This window comes from Bos indicus, chromosome 2 (genome assembly GCF_029378745.1).
Source record: "Bos indicus isolate NIAB-ARS_2022 breed Sahiwal x Tharparkar chromosome 2, NIAB-ARS_B.indTharparkar_mat_pri_1.0, whole genome shotgun sequence".
NCBI lineage: Eukaryota > Metazoa > Chordata > Mammalia > Artiodactyla > Bovidae > Bos > Bos indicus.
Window position 1 is genome coordinate 61,464,462 of NC_091761.1, and position 22,055 is coordinate 61,486,516.

At 37.6% G+C, this 22,055-nt stretch overlaps 1 protein-coding gene across 1 annotated transcript in view; it reads left to right on the forward strand.

The window, feature by feature from the left end:
* The first annotated feature begins 978 nt into the window (after positions 1-978).
* MCM6 (minichromosome maintenance complex component 6) overlaps positions 979-22,055 on the forward strand; it is a 34,303-nt gene continuing 13,226 nt past the window's right edge. The window contains exons 1-12 of the mRNA XM_019973417.2: positions 979-1,161; positions 5,921-6,067; positions 7,426-7,536; positions 8,581-8,830; positions 10,353-10,518; positions 10,795-10,940; positions 11,749-11,899; positions 14,503-14,644; positions 16,830-16,971; positions 17,674-17,781; positions 18,445-18,600; positions 20,386-20,514. Coding sequence (XP_019828976.2) covers positions 1,055-1,161; positions 5,921-6,067; positions 7,426-7,536; positions 8,581-8,830; positions 10,353-10,518; positions 10,795-10,940; positions 11,749-11,899; positions 14,503-14,644; positions 16,830-16,971; positions 17,674-17,781; positions 18,445-18,600; positions 20,386-20,514 — 1,755 coding nt within the window. The 5' untranslated portion in view covers positions 979-1,054. The remainder of the gene's footprint in view (positions 1,162-5,920; positions 6,068-7,425; positions 7,537-8,580; positions 8,831-10,352; positions 10,519-10,794; positions 10,941-11,748; positions 11,900-14,502; positions 14,645-16,829; positions 16,972-17,673; positions 17,782-18,444; positions 18,601-20,385; positions 20,515-22,055) is intronic.

The window sequence follows — 22,055 nt, forward strand, 5'->3', positions numbered from 1 at the left end:
TCTAGCCTCCTGTTTGGCATTAAAAAAAAAAAACAAACTTTCCTTTTAATATACTTAGAAGCCTCAAAAAATAGAACTAAGCCAAGTTTCTCATAATTTTTGGAGGCCCAAGAAAGATAACTGGTCGGTAATACACCTTCAGAATTCATCAGCACCCAGATCTTGGTGAATTGAAACCAAGGGAGTGAAGGGGCTCGCCCAAGAGAGCTCCTTTAGGAGATAAGAGGGTTCTGGAACCAGAACATCAGAAATGGCCAAAGATACAGGAGAAAACAAGTGAAATAAAGTCGGGGGAATATGGCCACCAAGGGGTGGAAAGGAAAGTCAGGAAGACCCAAGTCAAGAGTGCATTTGACAGTGGAATTAATCAACAGCGTCAAATAATCGCTGATTTTCCCCGGTCAGCACCAATCAGAATAATTCTGCCAACATCCTTTCCCCCTGGTATTGTTTATACATCACTTTTGACTCTTTTTACAGGATTTTAACTGGTGGTTTACAGTTTATGTCTTCCAATTGGATGGCTCCGGGAGTTGATGATGGACAGGGAGGCCTGGCGTGCTGCGGTTCATGGGGTCGCAGAGTCGGACCGATTGAGCGACTGAACTGAACTGAATTGGATGGCTCAAGCAGGTCTGAATCTTACTCATTTTCCTCTCTAAAGCCTTACGCCTCCTGCTCAATTAATATCAGGGAAACGATTTGAAGAAAATTTGAAAAACCACCCCCCAATCCCACCCCCGAACAAAGATCTTATCTTTTAACCTCCCCCAGCCAAATTTCGTTGCCCACAACCAACTGCGCAGGCGCAGAGGCAGACCACCCAGGTTTCTCAGGTCTTTGCATTTGGCGCGAAATCTCCGCTCCGTGGGCGGGGCTGAGAGAGAAACCGCGCTCATTGGACAAGTTTGGCGCGAATCCTGGGGCTCCTGAGCCACGATTGGCTCCGACCTTCCAGCGAAGGGGCGGGACGGAGGCGGCGCGCGCAGAGCGGCAGCGTCGGAGGAGAAGCAACTATAGTGTGGCGCCAGCTGCCCTTCAGCCTTAGGCAGATATGGACCTCGCCGCCGCGGCGGAGCCGGGCGCCGGCAGCCAGCATCTGGAAGTCCGCGACGAGGTAGCCGAGAAGTGCCAGAAACTGTTCCTGGACTTCTTGGAGGAGTAAGTCGGCGGTTGCCCCTAAATCGCGGAACTTCCCCTCCCGGCTTCCGGAGTCTGGGGCCCCCTAGGGCCTCGCGCGAGTTTGGGTACTGAGGGGTCGCGCGCCTGGGAGAGCGGGCCGCGGGGAGGAGCCTGGGTCGGGCTGGGCTGGTCTCCAGGGTTGGTGAAGTTCATCTGGAGCCCTTCCTCGGGCTCCTGCCGTGTGCTGTGTCCTGGGCCGAACGCTTAGGCCCGTTGTTCAGTCCTCACAGCCCGAAAGGCTGGTGGTCGCGTAGCCCCCGGTTCCCTGTGGGGACGCCGAAGCTGGGTAGGAATGAGTAACTCGTCCAGTTAGGCCGCACGTCTGACTCGTGAAGGGAGGCCGAACTGGCGTGGGAATCTTGGCGGGGGGCTCATGGGGTCCACCGAGGGCCAGGAAGCCCTGGAGCCTGTGGAGGTGAATGTGCGGGAATGAACCCGGTGCTTGACAGATGCTCAGGCTAGGGGCCGCCTGCGTTGCTTACGGCACTGAACGCACTCCCTCCATCTCTTCCTTCCTTCCCTTCCAACGCCCCAAATCCCTCTTTTCTTTTTTTTTTTTCTGTTGCTTTGTTTTTAGGCTCCAGGCATCTCAAACCCCCTCTCTCTGGCTTGCAGCCACTGCCACCAGTTACTTTTCTTAGATCGCGCAGAATATCGCTGCTCTCCCTGAGTCCAGGAAGAAGTGGAAGCACTTTGGAATGAGTTAGGGAAAAAATTTTTATAAGACCTCAGCTTTTTAATTTGATCATTTCTTGCGTTTGAAGTACTCTTCAATGACATCCTCGGCCTGAGACTCTGCAATAGTCCGAAAAAAATTATATACGATTTTACTAATATGTAGAAACTCTAAGTTGTTACCATTAGTTATACTGAAGCTTTAAATACTTCCATCATTAAAGTTTCTTGTGGCTATCTTTAGGGACCTTAATGACTTCAGTATCTTTTAAGCAATAACATGACAGGAAATTCTTTTTTTGTTGTTGTGGTAAAAACTCGTTTTAACCTTTTTTAAACATAGAGTTCACTAATGTTAAGTACATATGCCTTGTAATATAGCCATCACTAACATCCATCTCCAGAAGCTTTTCTTCTTTCCAAACTGAAACTCCACTCACTAAACAATAATTCACTATTCCCCCCCCCCCCCCCACCCTCCAGCACCTGGCAACCACCATTCTATCTTCTGTCTGTGAATTGGACTACTCTAGGTACCTCAGATTTGGCCTTATACAATATTTGTCCTTTTGTGACCAGCTTACTTCACTTAGCATAGTTAAGTCTTTGAGGTTTATCCATGTTGTAGCATGTGCCAGAATTTTCCTTTTAAGGGTGAATGGTACTCATTATGTCTGTTCTACATTTCGTTTGTTTATTCATCCATCCATGGACATGGGATGTTTCCACACTTTTACTGTTAATAGTTCTGCTGTCTTAATGAAATTCTGATATACTTAATACCATAGTTTATATTTCCCTACTTTTCATAATGTTTTTCTCTGCCTGATAACTATTCATCCTTCGAAGCCTAGCTAAAGATTCATACCTGTTTGTTAAACCCTATGAACCTTTCAGGCAGCTGCAATCCTTTCTTCCCCTATGTTCCCAGGCTGCCATTTTCCATTACCTCTGGTAGTGTATCTACTGCCAGCTATTTCATCTGAATGTGAATCCTATGCTAAATCCCACCTAGCCACCATACCACTTTACAAAGGTCCTCAACTATGTTTGATGTTAACAAATAATATAGTTACCTTCACTTCCTTGCAGTTTGCCTTGCAGCTAACTGCTGGGCACAATGATGATGAACAAGACAAATAATCCTTGTATTTGTTGAGAAAAAAATGTTATCTCCCTCTCAAAATACCAACTTTGATTTGTCATTCCTTATGAAATAGAGTCCAAATTCTTCACAGCTGCCCTTTCTAGTTTCATCTTCCACAGCCATTCTGTCATCATCCACAGTCCTCCCATACCTTTCCTGATTGTCACATACTTGGAAACATCTGTAGCCAGTCTATCTATCACTCATTTTTCTTTTCAGATTTTAAAAGTCTTTCCAGGCCAAATTCCACTGCCACCTGTTATATGCATAAAGCCTTTCTAGGTGTTCCTGTTAGGCAAAATTAGTTTATATTCACCTGTCACATTTCTTTCACCTTCTTTTTTTTTTTTCTTTAAGATCTACCCTCTTAACAAAATTTTAACTGTACCCTGTATTGTTGTTCAGTAGATTCTGTTAGAACTTATCCATCTTGCGCCACTGAAGCTTTTTTTAACTTTAATAATTTTTATTTATGTTTTATTTTTAATATTGTGTTAGTTTCTGCTATACATCAACATGAATCAGCCATAAGTACACATATGTCCCCTTTCTCTTGAACCTCCCTCTCACCTCGCACCCCATCCCACCCCTCAAGGTTGTCACAGAGCACCAGGTTTGAGCTCCCTGCATCATACAGTAAATTCCCACTGTTACCTGTTTTACATATGGTAATAGATATATTTATATATATATATATTTCAGTGTTAACTCTTTCAGTTTGTTCCTCCCTCTCCTTCCCACACTGTGTCCACAAGTTGTTGTCTTTATGTCTCCATTGCTGCCCTGCCAATAGATTGATCAGTACCATCTTTCTAGATTCTGTATATATGAGTTAATAAACAATTTGTTTTTCTGATTGCTCTTTGTTTAATAGGCTGTAGGTTCATCCATCTCATTAGTATCGACTCAGATGCATTTCTTTTTATTGACTGAAACTATGCCTATAATACTTCCACATTTTCCTTTTCCTCCAACCAACATTCCACTCTTTGATTCTATGAATTTGACCTTTTTTTTTGGCTTCACCCCATGACTTGTGTGATGTTAATTTCTTGATCAGGAATTGAACCCCAGGCCCACAGCAGTGAAAGCACAGAGTCCCAACCACTGAACTGCCAGAAAATTCCCAAATTTGATTCTTTTAGATACCTCATATAAGTAGAATCATATAGTATTTGTCTTTGTGTAATTGGATATCCATTGGAAGGACTGATGCTGAAGCTGAAATTCTAGTACTTTGGCCAACTGATGCGAACAACTGTCTCATTTGTAAGGACCCTGATGCTGGGAAAGATTGAAGGCAGGAGGAGAAGGGGATGACAGAGGATGAGATGGTTGGATGGCCTCAACAACTCAATGGACATGAGTTTGAGTAAACTCCGGGAGTTGGTGATGGACAAGAAAGCCTGGCGTGCTGCAGTCCATGGGGTCACAAAGAGTCAGACACGACTGAGCGACTGGACTGAACTGAATTGGTTTATTTCACATAGCACCATGTCCTCAAGATTCATCCATATTAAGACATTGCAGAATATCCTGTTTTAAGATTGAGTAAACATACAGAGAGAGTAACATGGAAACTTACATTACCATGTGTAAAATAGATAGCCAATGGGAATTTGCTGTATGACTCAGGGACCTCATACTGGGGCTTTGTAACAACCTAGAGGGGCAGGATGGATAGGGAGATAAGAGGGAGGAGACACATGTATACCTATGGCTGATTTCAAGTAGATGTTTAGCAGAAACCAACAAAATTCTGTAAAGCAATTATCCTTCAATTAAAAAATAAATTTAAAAAAAAGATAGAATAAACATTTTGTTTATTCATTTGTCTTAGACATTTAGATGTCTTATCCCTCTAAATGTCTCCTATGAGAGTGTCAACCCTAGGAGAAGAGCAATGCTGTTATTTCCAACTTATGGTACCTCTGGCATAGTGCTTTCCAGAGAGATGTTCATAATGTATTAAACAGAACATGCTGAATTTGAAGGAGGAATTTAGTTTTCCTCAAAACTATCTGCATGGTTATATTAAAAGAATAAAAAGTAAATATGTTTGTATGATACTTGTTAGGAAAAAACACCCCAGCTTTACTTTGTGTGTATGTACATTTTCATTTCCCTGAAAGTCTTGAGCCCTAAAGCACCTCGTTTCCGTGTATTTATTGATTTTCTTGTTCTTAAATCAACAATTAATGTCAGTTTTCCCTTTAGAAATTAAATCTTTTGATTTTAGCCTGAGTTTTTTTTATTTAATATTTTCTAATCAACAAATGCTAACTGTTCTTTTATTGTTGTTATGTACAATTAAGATTAGGAAATGTTAGATCAAGAAATTCAGATTTGGGACTTCCCTGGTGGTCCATTGGTTAAGAATCCACCTTGCAATGCAAGGGATGTGGGTTTGATCCCTAGTCAGGGAACTAAGATCCCACATACCATGGAACTAAGCCTGCGAGCCTCAACTGCTGAGCCAGCCAGCACACCACAACTAGAGAGTTTGCGCTGCAGTGAAGGTCCCCAACAACACAGTGAAGATCCCACATGCCACAACTAAGACCCAATGCAGCTAAATCAGTAAATACTGGCGGGGGGAGATTCAGATTTAAATCTGAAGACATAGTTTTTCTATGTTCCCAACTTTGTACAAAAGATTTCATAGGCATTCTCTCATTTAATCTTCACAGTTAACCTTACAGGATGATGTTCTAATCTTTTTCATTATTATATTCAAAAAGAAGAGGGATAGGTTTAGAGAAGACAGGTAACTAGCCTTAAGGTATACAACTACTAAAATGGGCCTCTCTAGCCCTAAAGCTGATGATATTTAACCAGTATACCGAATTATCAGGCATTCAGATTCTTCTTTTTACTGCCTAATTTCAGTTTAATCTGATTTGTATGTATCTGCAGGTTCCAGAACAGTGATGGAGAAATTAAGTACTTGCAGTTAGCTGAGGAGTTAATTCGTCCTGAGAGAAACACATTGGTTGTGAGTTTTGTGGACCTGGAGCAATTTAACCAGCAACTTTCTACCACCATTCAAGAGGAGTTCTATAGGTATGGTATATTAATCTTTAAGTAGACATGGAACCTGGGAAGCCAGCTCTTGTTGGAATGGAAGTGTTAATTTGTGAGGATAAAGGGAGGGCAGGTGTCACAAAGCCCTTTTTTACAACCAGTGGTTATTTTAGTGCTGCTCTGAACTAATTTAGGCCTTTGTAGGGTTGAGTATTTTTCACATGCAGATATTGAAAATCTCTGCTTTCTATTGATAGTTTTTCCAAGTGTTAAGAGAATTGCTTACTTTGTGTCAGGCATACGGTGCTATTGCTCTGTCATTCATTTAATCCATTCCCCGTCCCATATTAAATAAAATCCCTTGAAACATTTTAAAAGCTGAATGATATTTGGGGGCAGGAGTTAGATATTAGGCTTTTAATTTGCTTTTGATTGCTATGTAAAGCAGGAAACCTTTCTACACGAAATTCTGTCTGCATTTGGATTAAATAAATGTGACAATCTGTATAAATAAAATCAGGTTAAAATAAACACTGTGGACAGTTATGAAGGAGAAATGAAGACTCAGGAATAAGGAGTCACAGTCTTCTTTTTTCACCTGGTGGACTGGGAGATGGATTTGTCTCAGTGTTTCTAGTCATATCTGACTATCAAGAATGGCTAGAAGGATAAGCAACAGAGTTTATTGTGAAAGTATGTAGTAGGAAAAGTTGTCCTGACAAGTGAGAGGGAGGTAGAAAATTGGGCTGATGGTAGAAACACCTTTGTCCATAGCGCATGCACAGACTGCCGCACAGTTCTGTCTCCTTAGAGTAGCTGATTTTCAGAGGACTTACAGATCCTACTGCTTAAACCAAGCTACTGCAGCTGTTTAAAACTTAAATCAAGGGGACATGCACACACCCACCTAACCAGCCAGGTGAAACATTTCTGCCAACTTGCTCTCACATCAGTACACAGATTCCTTCCCTACCCTTATCCATTTCCTGTCAATCAAGAATTAAACCTGGAAGAATATACTAGGCCTTGACACCAAATGGGAGGCTGCTTTGCTATTAAGAGGTATTATACTGCCCAGGTTCAGGAAGAGCAATCTTGGACAGAGGAGTGGTCTGTGGTGTGCATGCTAAATGATTATTAAAAAATAATAGATATCAAGGAGTAGCACTTTATATTTGGTGTTTGTGTTGTCTTAGATGTATTTGTGGTGTAATGGAAGAGGATTGAAGAGGTTCCTAGACCAGATGATAGAAGGATCCTGCATAGTTAGATTCTAAAGCTTGGTTGTAATCAGGTGAAATTCCTTAGTTTCAGCTATTGGGAAGCATGAAAGGGAAAAGAGGGCTTAGTAAGCCTCTTAAAGTTGTAAGTTGGTTTTCTTTTTGTTTGCTTTTCAGAGTTTACCCTTACCTATGTCGAGCCTTGAAAACCTTTGTCAAAGACCGTAAAGAGATCCCTCTTGCCAAGGATTTTTATGTTGCATTTCAAGACCTACCTACCAGACACAAGTAAGAAACTCTTTGAAAGGAAAAAGAATTCATTAAATAGTACAGCTATCACTTGTCAGAAAGCTCAGAAGGTTGTAGTCTTACATCTGTAAAGAGTTACACCCAGTTATCCAGAACATTTAATTGTGGAAAATTTATATTTCCAGGGAAATGAAAGGGAAGTAAGTTAGGTGAAGTCATTTCTAGGGATTATAATACTTTAGCACACCTTTTAAAGGATGTTTAGATGAAAGCTTAGTTTAGAGAGAAAATATGAACATTGAGAGCAGTCACAAAAATTAATGAATTGTCAAGAGCTTAAATAGCATAACTTTTAAACTGTTTTCCTCTTTAGCAATTATTTAAAGAATAAATTTGTTGGAGGAAATTAAAGTGCTATTTTGAAAACTTTATTAAAATTACCTATAAAGTTACCAAGTTATTTAATATAAAATGAGTTTCTGAAATAAAGTGTTTTCTAAACCTTCAAGTTCAAACAAACAAGTTTTCCCCCATGACAACTGTACTATGAAAATACTTATTTAGAAATGTAGTTCAGCAGAAAATATTTCTGTGTGTGTGCTCAGTCACACAGTCGTGTCCAACTCTTTGTGATGCCATGGACTATGGCCCACGAGGCTCCTCTGTCCGTGAGCTTTTTCCCAGCAAAAATACTGGAGCGGTTTGCCATTTCCTCCTCCAAAGGATCTTCCCAGTCCAGGGATCAAACACACATCTCCTGCATTGATTGCATACAGTCTTTACCACTGCGCCATCTGGGAAGCCCCTGTTTTATAATTGTAATTGCAGTTCTTTCATGTCCTTTACTTAGGTGGTTTTTTCTTTTTTCTTTTTTTTTTTCATTTATGTATTTGGTTGTGGATGCATGTACATTATACTTCAGGAATGGGCATGTTGACTAAATCACTCTTTCAGGAGAGTCTAAAGAATACCTTGTCTCTTATTGTTTTAAGCATAAATTATCTTTGAATATCCTCTCGTTAAAAGTGAAAATTTTTAGTTTGGGAATGAACATTTACTAATGCAGTATCTTTCTTTAAACAGAATTCGAGAGCTCACCTCATCCAGAATTGGTTTGCTTACTCGCATCAGTGGGCAGGTGGTACGGACTCACCCGGTTCACCCAGAGCTTGTGAGCGGAACTTTCCTGTGCCTGGACTGTCAGACAGTGATCAAGGATGTGGAACAGCAGTTCAAATACACACAGCCAAACATCTGTCGAAATCCAGTTTGTGCCAACAGACGGAGATTCCTGCTGGATACGAATAAATCAAGATTTGTTGATTTTCAAAAGGTATTCTGTTTAGATCAGATTCAGCCTATGCTAATAATTCACTTCTAGGCACTTGTAATTATTATTATAAGCTTAACTTAGGCAATGTTGTAATTGCCTAAAGATCTGTGACTTACATAAAAACTGACTACAAGTTTAAGCTAAAAATTTGTCATGCAAATTTCAATTATCAGTATATAAATGTGTTTTAACTTTTAATAACTTGGATTGGAAGCTCCTTCAGACAAATAAAACATTTGTCAAAGAATAAACACTAACTTATTATTAGTTATCACTGTAAGTTAGAGTTATGGAAACTGAAGAAGTAGAGACTTGGTATAAGATTGGGAGATGGTGGTTAAGAAGGAGGAAGGCGTAAGTAAAAGTACAGGTGAAAATGGACATGCTTGTTAACAGCTATGGGGATTATCATGATTAAAGTAGAGGAGCCAAATTGTCTGAGAGATGATTTGATGCGTGGCATGGAAATGCTTGGATCCTCAAATTGAGAAGTTTGGACCTGTTTTGAAAAGCAAGAGGAATACGTTTTCAGAAGATGTGTATTTTTCTTCGTTTCAGGAAGATTAATGGGACAACAGTGGTAGTATTTAACAAAGAGACTAACAGGCAGTTGTAGTTACCTGGGCAAGAGATAGATGGTAGCAGTTAAGAATGAAGGGGCTAGGTCTTTTTAGGACTGAGTAACTCTGGAATATGCAAGGAGGAAAGAAAAGTTGCAGCAGCTCAAGCACTAGGAAAATGAGAACCAGACTAAAATAAATAATATTAAATTCAACTTTTAGTCTTTACATAGTTTTCTTGTATTATTTTGATACTTGGTTAGTAAGAAGCCTGTACTCTACCCATAATTGTGGGTAAGAGATGCTTTGTATCTGATAAAGAACTTGATATAAAAACCAAATACCAAAATATGAATTTAGGTTGGCGGGATGGGGAAACAGCTGTAATAAAGGACATTCTTAACAATTCGGAAAATACGAAAGTAGACTGGATAATAGAAGACATGGAATTAAATACTTAAACCCTTGATGTGATTGATGGCATTGTGGTTACATAGGAGATTGTCTTTATTCTTAGGAAATGAGTGCTTTAATATTTAGGGGTAAAATATCTTGATTTTTGCAGCTTCTTTCAAATAATACAGTAAAAATATGTGTATCTTAAGTAATGTTAACAGTTGCATTGAGGTGGAGGGTATAATAGATGTGAAAATTTTCATAAAATTTTGCTGACAATTTAGAGGAGGATGGGACCCAAAACACATAATTAAAGTAAATTTCAACAAAGAGAACAAAATATGTGTTGTTTAATGAGGGTAAAAGTGAAGTTGCAGTTTTCAAGTAGACGTAATCTCTTACTAAATTGAAAAGAGTTTTTTAAGATGAATGTTGGCACATGTCAAAAGTCTGCCAACTGGTAAGATAATTTAGGATATATCAATGTTTGTGCATTTAATTTAGATCACATGGCACTTGAAAGAGATCTCTTCTCATCCTTGGCCATTTATTTGTCTCTGTCATAGGTTCGTATTCAAGAGACTCAAGCTGAGCTTCCTCGAGGGAGTATCCCCCGCAGTTTAGAAGTAATCTTGAGGGCTGAAGCTGTGGAGTCAGCTCAAGCTGGTGACAAATGTGACTTTACAGGGACGCTGATTGTTGTGCCTGACGTGTCTAAGCTTAGCACACCAGGTCAGTAATCTGTGGCTCAAGTTTAACAAATTCTCAGTTATTGCAGAACATCTAGCTTCTTGCCTCTTGCTTGTCTTATTTTTGGCTACCAATCAGAGTGAGCAAGGAATTGTAATGATAACAAAGACTAACTGATTTTGCTATAGAAGGTACTGTTCTGAGAATTTCAAAGCCTAAATGAAATTTTAGATTTTTTGGTTTTATTTATCTGAGAAGTTTTGATTATCAGTACCTTCAGTATTTAGCTATGAAACAACCTGTCATTCAATGTTTCAGGAGCACGTGCAGAAACTGATTCCCGAGTCAGTGGTGTTGATGGATATGAGACAGAAGGTGTTCGAGGTCTCCGGGCCCTTGGTGTTAGAGACCTTTCATACAGGCTGGTCTTTCTTGCCTGCTGTGTTGCACCAACCAACCCAAGGGTGAGTGAGTGTCTTAGTAGAATGGCAAAGCTTAAGAAAGACATTACCTGAGGCTGCTGTAAATTCAGTGTTAAAGACAAGGGCTTGGGTTGAGATTTGCTCTTGAGTTCTAAAACCAGATTTTTTCATGCCTTGTTTTCCTGACCTTAAGGAAAAGTCTTACTTATTTTTGTGTGTTAAAGTTGAGTGCTTTAAGCGTATTGGTGCTATTATTATTAATGGTGGTTTTTCTGGAGGTGGGGGTGGTCTTGTTTGTTTTTTAATTGTTACATTTCCTCTGTCACACTCCTTGAGAAAGTACAAATAGAAAAATTTCGTAATCTGGGAAATAGCTTATAAATTACTCTTTCTGAGAGTGATTGACCCCCTGGTATTATAGTGGTTGAGAACTTAATTTTGTTTGCAGGGTGGGAAAGCAATGAGAAAAAGTTTGGAAAATAGTCCAGTGTTGGGAAATGAGTGCACATAATAATTCTATTCATTCTCATCTTCATAACAACGATTACCATTTTATTATGGCTCATCTCTTGAGCATCTGGATTCATTTAGATAGCAATGCAAAACAATGGTGGTAGCTTTTTTTGTTATTTATAAATCACTGGACAGATGACAAGCTCTTTGGTATTTTGGCTAACTTAGGCCTTTCTGGTTAGAAGGTTTTTTTTAAAAAAAAAAACCTTTACAGGCAACAGATTTTGACCTCCCAGGATGTATTTTGTTTGTGCTGATGTTTCTTCTCTTTCACATTATTTTGACTATTTGTATATTTCAAAAATCTACTATTTTTTTCCTTTCTCCTCCCCCTCAGTTTGGAGGAAAAGAGCTCCGAGATGAGGAACAGACAGCTGAGAGCATTAAGAACCAAATGACTGTGAAGGAGTGGGAGAAAGTGTTTGAAATGAGTCAAGATAAAAATCTGTACCACAATCTTTGTACAAGCCTGTTCCCTACTATACATGGTAAGAAGTCTATGTGTGAAATAAGCTTGAAGTCAAAGTAATGTTTGTAAAACAGCAACATGTGACTTCTTAAAATACACAAATCAGATGTTAAAAGGTTTTTAGTGGGTTTAGATGGAGTTCTTAAAAGTCATTTATAAAAGGACAGATATTACATGATACTTAAAATAGGTAAATTCATAGAGAAAGTAGAAAAAGATTACCTGCTGAGGAGAGAAATAGGGAATTGTTTAATGAATAGAATTTGTGTTTGGGGTTATGAAAAGTCCTAGAAGTGAATGGGTGATGGTTGTAAAAGATAGTGAATGTACTTAAACCCCTTCTGAACCCCTTAAAAATGGTTGCAGTGGTTAATTTTATGTTGTGTGTATTTTGCCAGTTTTCTTTTGAAAAAAGAAGAAATCATTTAGTCTTTTTCTGGCTTTAGGACAGAACTGCACTTAAATATATTCTTAATGCCAGATTAACATCCTGATCTCTTTTTTCTTGTTAGTTTTCACAATGGGAAGAGATTTTGTATTTTTTTTGGTTATATGTACTGTGCCTAAGCCTGGCATGCTGCAGTTCATGGGGTCACAGAGTTAGATACGGCTTAGCGACTAAACAACAACTGTGCCTATACTTTGTGGTTTCTGCTTTCACACTTTCTTAGCTCTTGGTTACTAGCTGTTCACTGTCATTAAATCCCTTGTGCATTGAAGGATAGGACTAACTTTTCAGATCTCATGCTTTATTTTTGTTTTTTTTCCATCCCTCTATATTCAGTTGACGGAGAAGGCAATGGCAACCCACTCCGGTACTCTTGCCTGGAAAATCCCATGGACAGAGGAGCCTGGTAGGCTGCAGTCCATGGGGTTGCTAAGAGTCAGATATGACTGAGCGACTTCACTTTCACTTTTCACTTGCCTGCATTGGAGAAGGAAATGGCAACCCACTCCAGTGTTCTTGCTGGGAGAATCCCAGGGACAGGGGAGCCTGGTGGGCTGCCGTCTCTGGGGTCGCACAGAGTTGTGTCTGGTGGGCTGCCGTCTCTGGGGTTGCACAGAGTCGGACACGACTGAAGCGACTTAGCCGCAGCAGCAGCAGCAGCATATTCAGTTGAAGTAATGGCAAGAGTTCATAAGATTATGGTTATTTGTCTTAGGTATGTATTTTTAATCATTGAAAATTAGCCTTTTTTTCTGCTTAAATATTTGGTCAGTGTAATTGAACTGAAATCCTTAATATTAATAATCCTTTGTGGGTTTTAGAGTATCCTCCCTTAGAATGAGTAGGTATCAAATTTTTATACTGTTCCATTCCCCCACCATAAATTAATCTATTGCTACGTAACAAATTATCCCAAATTTAATGGTTTAAAACAACAAGCATTATTTCATACAGTCTGTAGGTCAGGAATTTGAGGGAAACTTAGCTGTGTGGTCTTGGTCAGTCTTTGTAGATTTTGCAGCCAAGATGTCACCTAGGGCTGTAGTCATCTGAAGGCTTGACTTGAGCTGGAGGATCCACTTATAAGGATCCACTCACTCTTATCTGTCAGTGCTTGTTGTTAGCTGGAAGCCTTAATTCCTTACCATATGAATTTCTTCACTGGACTGTTTCAGTGTCCTCATAGCACAACAGCTGGCTTCCTTCAGAGCATGCAGTCCAGAAGAGCAGAGCAAGGAGGAAGCAAAATGCTTCTCAAGACCTAGTGCTAGAAGTTATACACTTTCTCTTCCACCATATGCTATTTGTGGGAACCAAGTTACTAAGCCCAGTCACACTTTAGGAGAGGAGAATTAAGCTCCATCTAGAAATGAGGATTATCAAATAATTTGTGGGCTATTTTAAACTACCACACCTCCAACTCATTTGTTTCATACAGGTTATAAGTCAGAGAAATTTTGTTTTTGGAATGGATTTTAAATTTTCTGCTTCTAAGAAGTCCTTTCTGTACATGTGCCAGCATTTCATTGATGGCATTCACAGAAAGTCATAATAATTAAGACAGAAGAATGTTTCTTCCAATACCACATTTCTAAAATTTGGTGTTGTCTTTTTTTTTTTTTTTTTTAATTGTTCATTTCCTTCTTGTATTTAAAAACAGTTTTTAGAAGCAGCTGTAGACCACATTCAGCATCTTGCCTAATCTATATCAGTTTAATTAGCTTGTATTTATAGGGTCACTATTCCTGATACAAAAGAGGTAAGTCATGGATCATTTCCTGAAACTCTTGATAGAACCGTATAACCTGCAGTTGGAAAGAACTAGCAAATATGGTAGGCTGTAGTGGACATAGTTTATTTATGGGGAGAGATATTTGAGGACTGTGACATAGGGAAAGACTTTATGTAGGAAGCAGGACTTATATACAAGGAAAAACTCTTAGAATGGTGAGCATCAGCATCTGCTTCAGGTGAAGGTATTAGTACAGTGATAGGTGACTTTACATTCATAGGACGAGAACCAAGATCAAAATGAGAAACCAGAAAGATATTTTTACTTTGGTCTTAGCTTTGCTTCAGCTACCTCTGCACTTTTGGTTGGTAAACATGCCTTTGTAGTGTCCTGTGAAATTGTTTAAACTCATGTTGAAAAATACCTTGGGTTTTTATTTCAGGTAATGATGAAGTAAAACGGGGTGTCTTGCTGATGCTCTTTGGTGGTGTCCCAAAGACAACAGGGGAAGGGACCTCTCTTCGAGGGGATATAAATGTTTGCATTGTTGGTGACCCAAGTACAGCTAAGAGCCAGTTTCTCAAGTAAGTGCCTGCGATAGTACAACAAAGAAAACAATACGCATAGTTACAGGCTTTCAAAAACTCTCTTGGGTTAAAGTCCACCTTAATTTGTTAAGGAGAATGTAACAACATTTTACAGATTTTGGAATACGTAAAAATTGTAATTACAATCCCACATAGAATTCTTTTAATCTTTGTATAAAACTCTTTGAATGTATGAATATATATATATTTCCATGGTTATAAGTCACAGCATGCATATTTTTAATTTTAATTAATACTTTAAATTCTTTTCAATGTTTCTCTATTTTCACAATTGTTTTTTGTTGGCATATTATAGCTTAAAAGATAATTCCCCTACCCTGATATTAGACAACTTAACAGTAACTTATTTTAATGATCAAATACAGTGAACATCATAATGTGTATAAGTTTTTATTTTATTAATTTCCTTTGGGTAAATTCCTAGGCATAGGATTGCTGAGATTAAGAATACAAATGTCTTCACAGTTCTTATACAGGACAGTTTCCAAAAACAGTGTGATAAAAATGAGGCATTTTGTGCTGAACTTACCAATATGAATTTAGCAGTTTCTGCTTATTTTTAAAAGGTATAAGTACTGGCTTACTTTCAAACTTTTAAGAAACTTAGAGGTCAAGATAATGGCAACACAAGCACCTCTTGTGTTCTTGGTGCTGTGTGAGTCTGTGTATGTGTGTGTCTGTGTATTATGTCATACCCTACCAACATTCAGACAGGCATATAATACTGTCTTTTTTTTCAGGGAGGCAAACAAAACTCTGAGTTCTCAGTAAATTGTCTAATTCCTTAGAGCTGACAGGTGGCTCTAAGCCATGAATTCAGCTTTTGATTGCAAAGCATGTGCTCTTCATACTGTATCAAGCTGCCTTTCCTTTATTTGGGAAATTTTTAACATGGCAGTGTTCTAGAACATAAAATTTTTGGCTGAAGTTTTATAATTAAATATTATTTCCTTCAAGTATATCATGGACTGAGTTCTAGGTTTGAAGATAATAGTCCTATATTAAATGAACTCTCTTTATTTTTCTTCGTTTCTGTTGCTCCCGCCTCCCATCTCCCCATTGCCACCACAAAAGATGTACTACAGTGTTGCCTCTGAGCAGTATTGTGTTGTACCTGATTATATTTGCTTTTTAACGATATTAAGTCTTTTGATCCATGAACATGGGTTATCTTTCCATTTATTTAGGTCATCTTTAATTTCAGTAATGCTTTGTAGTTTTCAGTGTATGTGCCTGTGCTTCTTTTATTAAGTTTATTCCTAAGTATTTTATTCTTTATGATGCTAGTATAAATAGAACTGTTTTCTTAGATTCATTTTCAGGTTGTCACAAGTGTGTAGAAATACAACTATTAAACTTTTATTTTGCAACATGCACAAACTGATTTATTCTGTTTTTGTGGACTTACTAGTTGTGTTTTAGTGGATCTAACTTGTCTGCAAGATCATGTCAAATGCAAATAGTGATAGTTCTTTTTTCTTTCAACTCTGAGTGCCTTTTTCTCTTTCTTGCCTAATTGCCCTGGCTGAATCTTTCAGTGTAATGTTGAATAGAAGTGGCAGGAATAGACGCCTAAGTCTTATTCCTGTTCTTAGGGGAAAAGCATTCAGTCTTTTACTAGTAAGTATGATGTTAGCTGTGGGTTTTCATAAATGCCCTTTAGCAGGTTGAGGGAAAGCCTCTTGTAATTACTTGAGTTTTTATCATGAAAGGGTATTAGATTTTTTCACATTTTTTTAACATCTATTATAATGCTTCTTATCTTTTTTAATATGGCATATTATTGTTTCTTAGTTGTTAAGACAACCTTCCCTTTTTTGGAATAAATTTCACATCTATTCTGTTTTTGTTGTTGTTTTTTGTTTGTTTTCATTTTTTAAGTGCAAGGTCTTCTAATAGATTACTGGTGCCAAACTATTAATTGATGTTTTTGTCGTGTATGAATTTCATCTTCCTTGACAGGAATGGATTTAGTCTATTCAGAAGACCAAAGGAGAAAAGACTTTCTATTTGATCTATGGCATTTATCTTAACTGCATTTTCTTAATGCTTTTTCCAAATGTTCTCTTAAATTCTTATTTGATGTAAACTGTATCAAGCTGATAATCCTGAAAAGGATGCTTTATAATCATATATTAATGAATATGATAACCTTGAACAGGCACGTAGAGGAATTCAGTCCCAGAGCTGTCTACACCAGCGGCAAAGCGTCCAGTGCTGCTGGTTTAACCGCTGCTGTTGTGAGAGATGAAGAGTCTCATGAGTTTGTCATTGAGGCTGGAGCCTTGATGCTGGCTGATAATGTAAGAACATTTTACCTGATTAGATAGAAAGAAATCAGAATATCACCTACCCTATCAATAAAGACCTATAAGTTCCTATTAAGGTGTTCTTTTTCAAGAAAAAATAAAATACTTTTAGTAAATAATTTATGGTTTTATTAATCTAGAAATTGAGATTATCATCATTAGTCAACACTTTCTGAACTTCTGTAGAATATATTGCCTGCCCTGAGCTTGTTGTTTGCTATGACTACTAGTACGTCTCAGCACTTTTTCCTTTCTAGACTGTGATACATCTATGAGTATATCTATTGCATTTTGCATGTATTTGTCATAGATCAGTTAGATCTGTGAATGCATGTAAATTGTAGCTGTAGATACAAACATGTTCCAATTTCATCCTTCACTTTGAGCCTAAAATCAACACTGAAGTGATCCAGAATGTTTTGACCCTGAGATTTACACAACATTTTGATGTTGAGTAGAACTGCAATAAGTAACTGCCTGTTTTTAGTTTTGCCCTTAAAGGGCAAACTAGAGTTTAAAGTGAGTTGAAAGTTGTATGGTTCCCTTGGGGATCGTGTACTGCCTTACTCTAATAGAGGGAATTGGGATTGCTTACTTACCTTAGTTGTTTAAAGTCATTATGGTAGCAAACTTTGAGTTTCCTTGCCATTTGACATCTGAAAGGAAGTTTCTTATGCCAGGCTTATTTGATTACAGGGTGTATGTTGTATTGATGAATTTGATAAGATGGATGTGCGGGATCAAGTTGCTATTCATGAAGCTATGGAACAGCAAACCATCTCTATCACCAAAGCAGGAGTGAAGGTATGTGTGTCCACTTCTGTTCCACTGCATCATGCCTTAGCCTTGTAGACTAGTGTAGCTCTGGAGATGATCACTTGAATAAAATTCATTACTTCAACATGAAATGCTGTTTATTGAAATGGAAAACACAGCCCTGAGGCTTATTAATCCAAATTACAGGTGTTGGGGGCATAGCTCAGGGGTAGAGCACTTGACTATAAATTACAGGTGCTGTTAAAGGTACTGTGAAAATTAATTTATGAAACAAAGTAGAGGAAGTACTGGTGAAATTTTCAGCTCTTTCAAAATTTCCTCAAAGCTTCTCTGTAGTCTTCACTAAAGTGTGCTTCCAATTGTAACAGAAATAAAGTTGACAAATGTTTAGGTCATTTCCAGCCTTCTGTATTACAAACAACATTGTAAGCATTGTATGCCTCTTCCTATATCTAGCTGCAAGATCAATTCTTAGTAAGAAATAACTGGCTTAAAGGGCATACACATCATACCAGCACCATCGTATGGGGATACCTGTTGCTATATCAGACTTTGATTTCGATGATTCAGTAGATGAAAGATGATATCTTATTATTTTGGTTTTCATTAATTATGAATGATGTTGAGGTTTGTCATATGCCATTCCAGTTGTCTTTAAACCTGTCATGATTTTTTTCCTTTTGTGGTCAGGCTACTCTGAATGCCAGGACATCCATTTTGGCAGCAGCAAACCCCATCAGTGGACACTATGACAGATCAAAATCATTGAAACAGAATATAAATTTGTCAGCTCCTATCATGTCGCGATTTGATCTCTTCTTTATACTTGTGGATGAATGTAATGAGGTAACTACATGAGCCGTCCCTCTGAGCTTCCTTTATTATTTCCAGTTTGAGTAATTGATCGAGACAAGCCTGGAAGATGTACTCGTGAAGAATTGGTGCATGCGTTGGCACTGACCTTTCATATCTCTGAATGGCACAGGATTAGATAGGTTTATTAAGCAACTCGGAATCACTTTAATTGATGGTTCTGTTTAATTGTATTAAGGAATATCAAGTTTGTTGTTTTTGTTGTTGCTTTTTAATTCTAAAAAAAAAAACCACAGTTCTCAACCATACCCTTTAATATTTTTATTAGACTTTTGTTTGTTTTTTCATTAAGGTTGAAAAGAATTCGGATACCAAACAACTTTCCTTTTTTTCCACAAATTATGAGTCATTTGTCTCCCTATATCTTCCTGTCAAATTATCGTATGTGTCACATTTTTTTCTAATTATGTAGCAGTTTTAAGACTGAATGTAAAATTGTGGATTTACTTACATTCTGACATATTAGTATTAGAGTTGAAAGAAAGTGAAAGTCACTCGGTCGTGTCCAGCTCTTTGTGACCCACGGACTGTATATATAGACTATACAGTCCATGGAATTCTCTAGGCCAGAATACTGGAGTGAGTAGCTTTTCCCTTCTCCAGGGGATCTTCCCAACCCGGAAATTGAACTCAGGTCTCCTGCATTGCAGGCGAATTCTTTATCAGCTGAGCCACAAGGGAAGCCAAGTATTAGAGTTACTTAGACTTAAATATTTAACAATGTTGCATATCTCAGATGTATGCAGAACTGCAGAATGACCTTAGAAGGTAATATTGTACTTGTAATTACTGAGCATGGAGAGTCTACATTACTTTAGGCAGAATAAATAACTCTTGCTTACAGTAAAGTTTTAAATTTATCTAAATAAAATTTGCCTTCCATTAATGTGAATGTTAGAGAGTTTTCATGTACTATCTTTGGGTTTGGTTCTTTTCCTTCACAAATCTATATAAAATGTTTAACCCAGTCCCCACCCCCCATCGTTGGGCATTGACTGATTTTCATATATTTATGTCTCTACATAATTTATTTACTTTTAACTTTTTAATTAGAAATAATTTCAAACTTACAGAAAAGTTGCAGGAAATACAATAATGAATATAGTACCCATATACCCTTTATTCAGTTCACATAGGTTTTTGCCCTATTTGCTTTACCATTTGCTCTGTGTATCTCTACATTTTTTCTATACCATTTGAGAGTAAATTGCATATTTTTAGTATTTTATTCAATGTTAGTAACAGTTTTATGATGATTATCCTCATATATTCATAAGTGGCAGCATGATATCGTGGCTAGGAGGACATATTCTGAAGCTAGACTCTTCAAATCCTTGCTCAGTTACTAACTGTGATGTTGGACAAGTTACTTAATTTTTTCAGGCCTCAATTTACTTATCTGTAAAATGGGGTAATGTTATCTACCTAATAAGGTTTTTGTGAGGAACAACACTTAAGGCAATAGAGCCTGGCGTTTACTGAGGGCACTACAACTCTTATTTCTGTCAGATTAGGTAAGTCAGTTAATTTCTTCAGAAATAGTCTTAATTAGAGTAAGGCACAGCTATACACTGAAGCATTTGATTTTGGATGAAACTGGTATTAAACTTTGCTCAGAAACTTGAACCCATTAATATATCTTATGGTGGCATATTAAAGCTTGAGGTTATCATGCTACAAATAATTTCTTAATGCCTGGGATAGTCTGGAGTGGATGTTATTATAACTGATCAAAGTGATTTTCTTGTTTGGAATTAGGTTACAGATTATGCTATTGCCAGGCGAATAGTAGACTTGCATTCAAGAATTGAGGATTCCATTGATCGTGTGTATTCCCTTGATGAGATCAGGAGGTATCTTCTTTTTGCAAGACAGTTTAAACCCAAGGTAACCTGCCCTTTTGTACTGTATTCAGGCATGATGAGTATGTGGCATTTAAACAGATGCGTTACTTGGAAATTAACTGAACCTGATTTGAGGATTTTTTATGGCTGGTTGATTGGCTTGATCTGGGGGTTTGCTTGGGCTTTTTTGGGAGGGTGGGATAACAGTTTATTTCTTTAGCAAAAACGTCTTGAGAAAAAGTGTTTTAAAAGTCTGAAAAATTCCATTTCTTCTACTAATTAGGTGCTAATAAAAAGGTTTTTATGAGTGAAGAGTTTTGAATAACCAAACAAACTAGATTTTATTTCAATCATTATTCCTAAGAATCTTAAAATTGTGTATGCTTAAATCAGTAGTCTACAGATGCTCTTGAATCTTTCTCTGAGGAAAAACTTGGATTCCTCTAGTTCATTGTAATGAACATAAATAACTACCTTTACAGTAATTGATGTAGATCTTTGGATTAAACCTGCACTGGATTCAGGGTGCTCACTTGGACGTTTATTTTTGTTTGTTTGTTATTATTTTTTTAATTTATTTATTTCAATTGGAGGCTAATTACTACAATATTGTAGTGGTTTTTGCCATACATTGACATGAATCAGCCATGAGTATACATGTGAGCCTCATCCTGAACCCCTCTCCCACCTACATTAAAAAAAAAAATCCATAATGCATATGTTGTTTGGCATTTTCCTAAAATAGAATATAGAAAAAATTTTCATTTCATTCTTGTTGAAATGTCTACACTATTTCTGGCTTGACTTTTGGGAATTATGCTTAGATTTTAATCGTCTATCACCTTCACTTGATAATCCATAATATCAGAATTGAGTCTCATTGTCCCAAGGAAAGGGTAGAATATCACTTTTGTTTGTAGAAGCATTTGTTCTCCATGACTAACCTGGTTGCTCTATAACTTTGGCTTGCTTCCTTAATACTTAGTTCCTTGCTCTGAAAAACTGAGTATCCTTTAGTTACTTTGTTGTTATTATTGAACAAATGATAAGGTTTACTGAAATAGCTGATATGTATATCCCAAGTGGATACCTGAAATCACAGATAGTACCAAACCCTATAAATACTATGGTTTTTCCTATAAGTTATTAGCGCAGTAAGAGAATATCTAAATGGCTGGCATCACTACTCCTGCACTTGGGAAGCATTAGTGAGTAAAAAAGGGCTACTTGAACATAAACACTGTTGCCATAACAGTTGATCTGACAACTGAGTTTGCTACTAACTGACTAATAAGCAAGTGCCATATACACTGTGGATACTCTGAATAAAGGGATGATTCACATCTTGGGTGAGACATTGGATAGCTACTAAGATTTCATGACACTACTCAGAACAGCACAAAATTTAAAACTTATTGTTTCTGTCTGAAATTTTCTATTTAGTATTTTTAGACTACAGTTGACCATAGGTAACTGAAACAATAGAATGTGGAGAAGCCACAGAGTGGCTTGAAATACTATTGAAATACTTACATATTGAAATACTAACTCTACTGTCTTCCTATTCGTAAAATTAGTGCATGG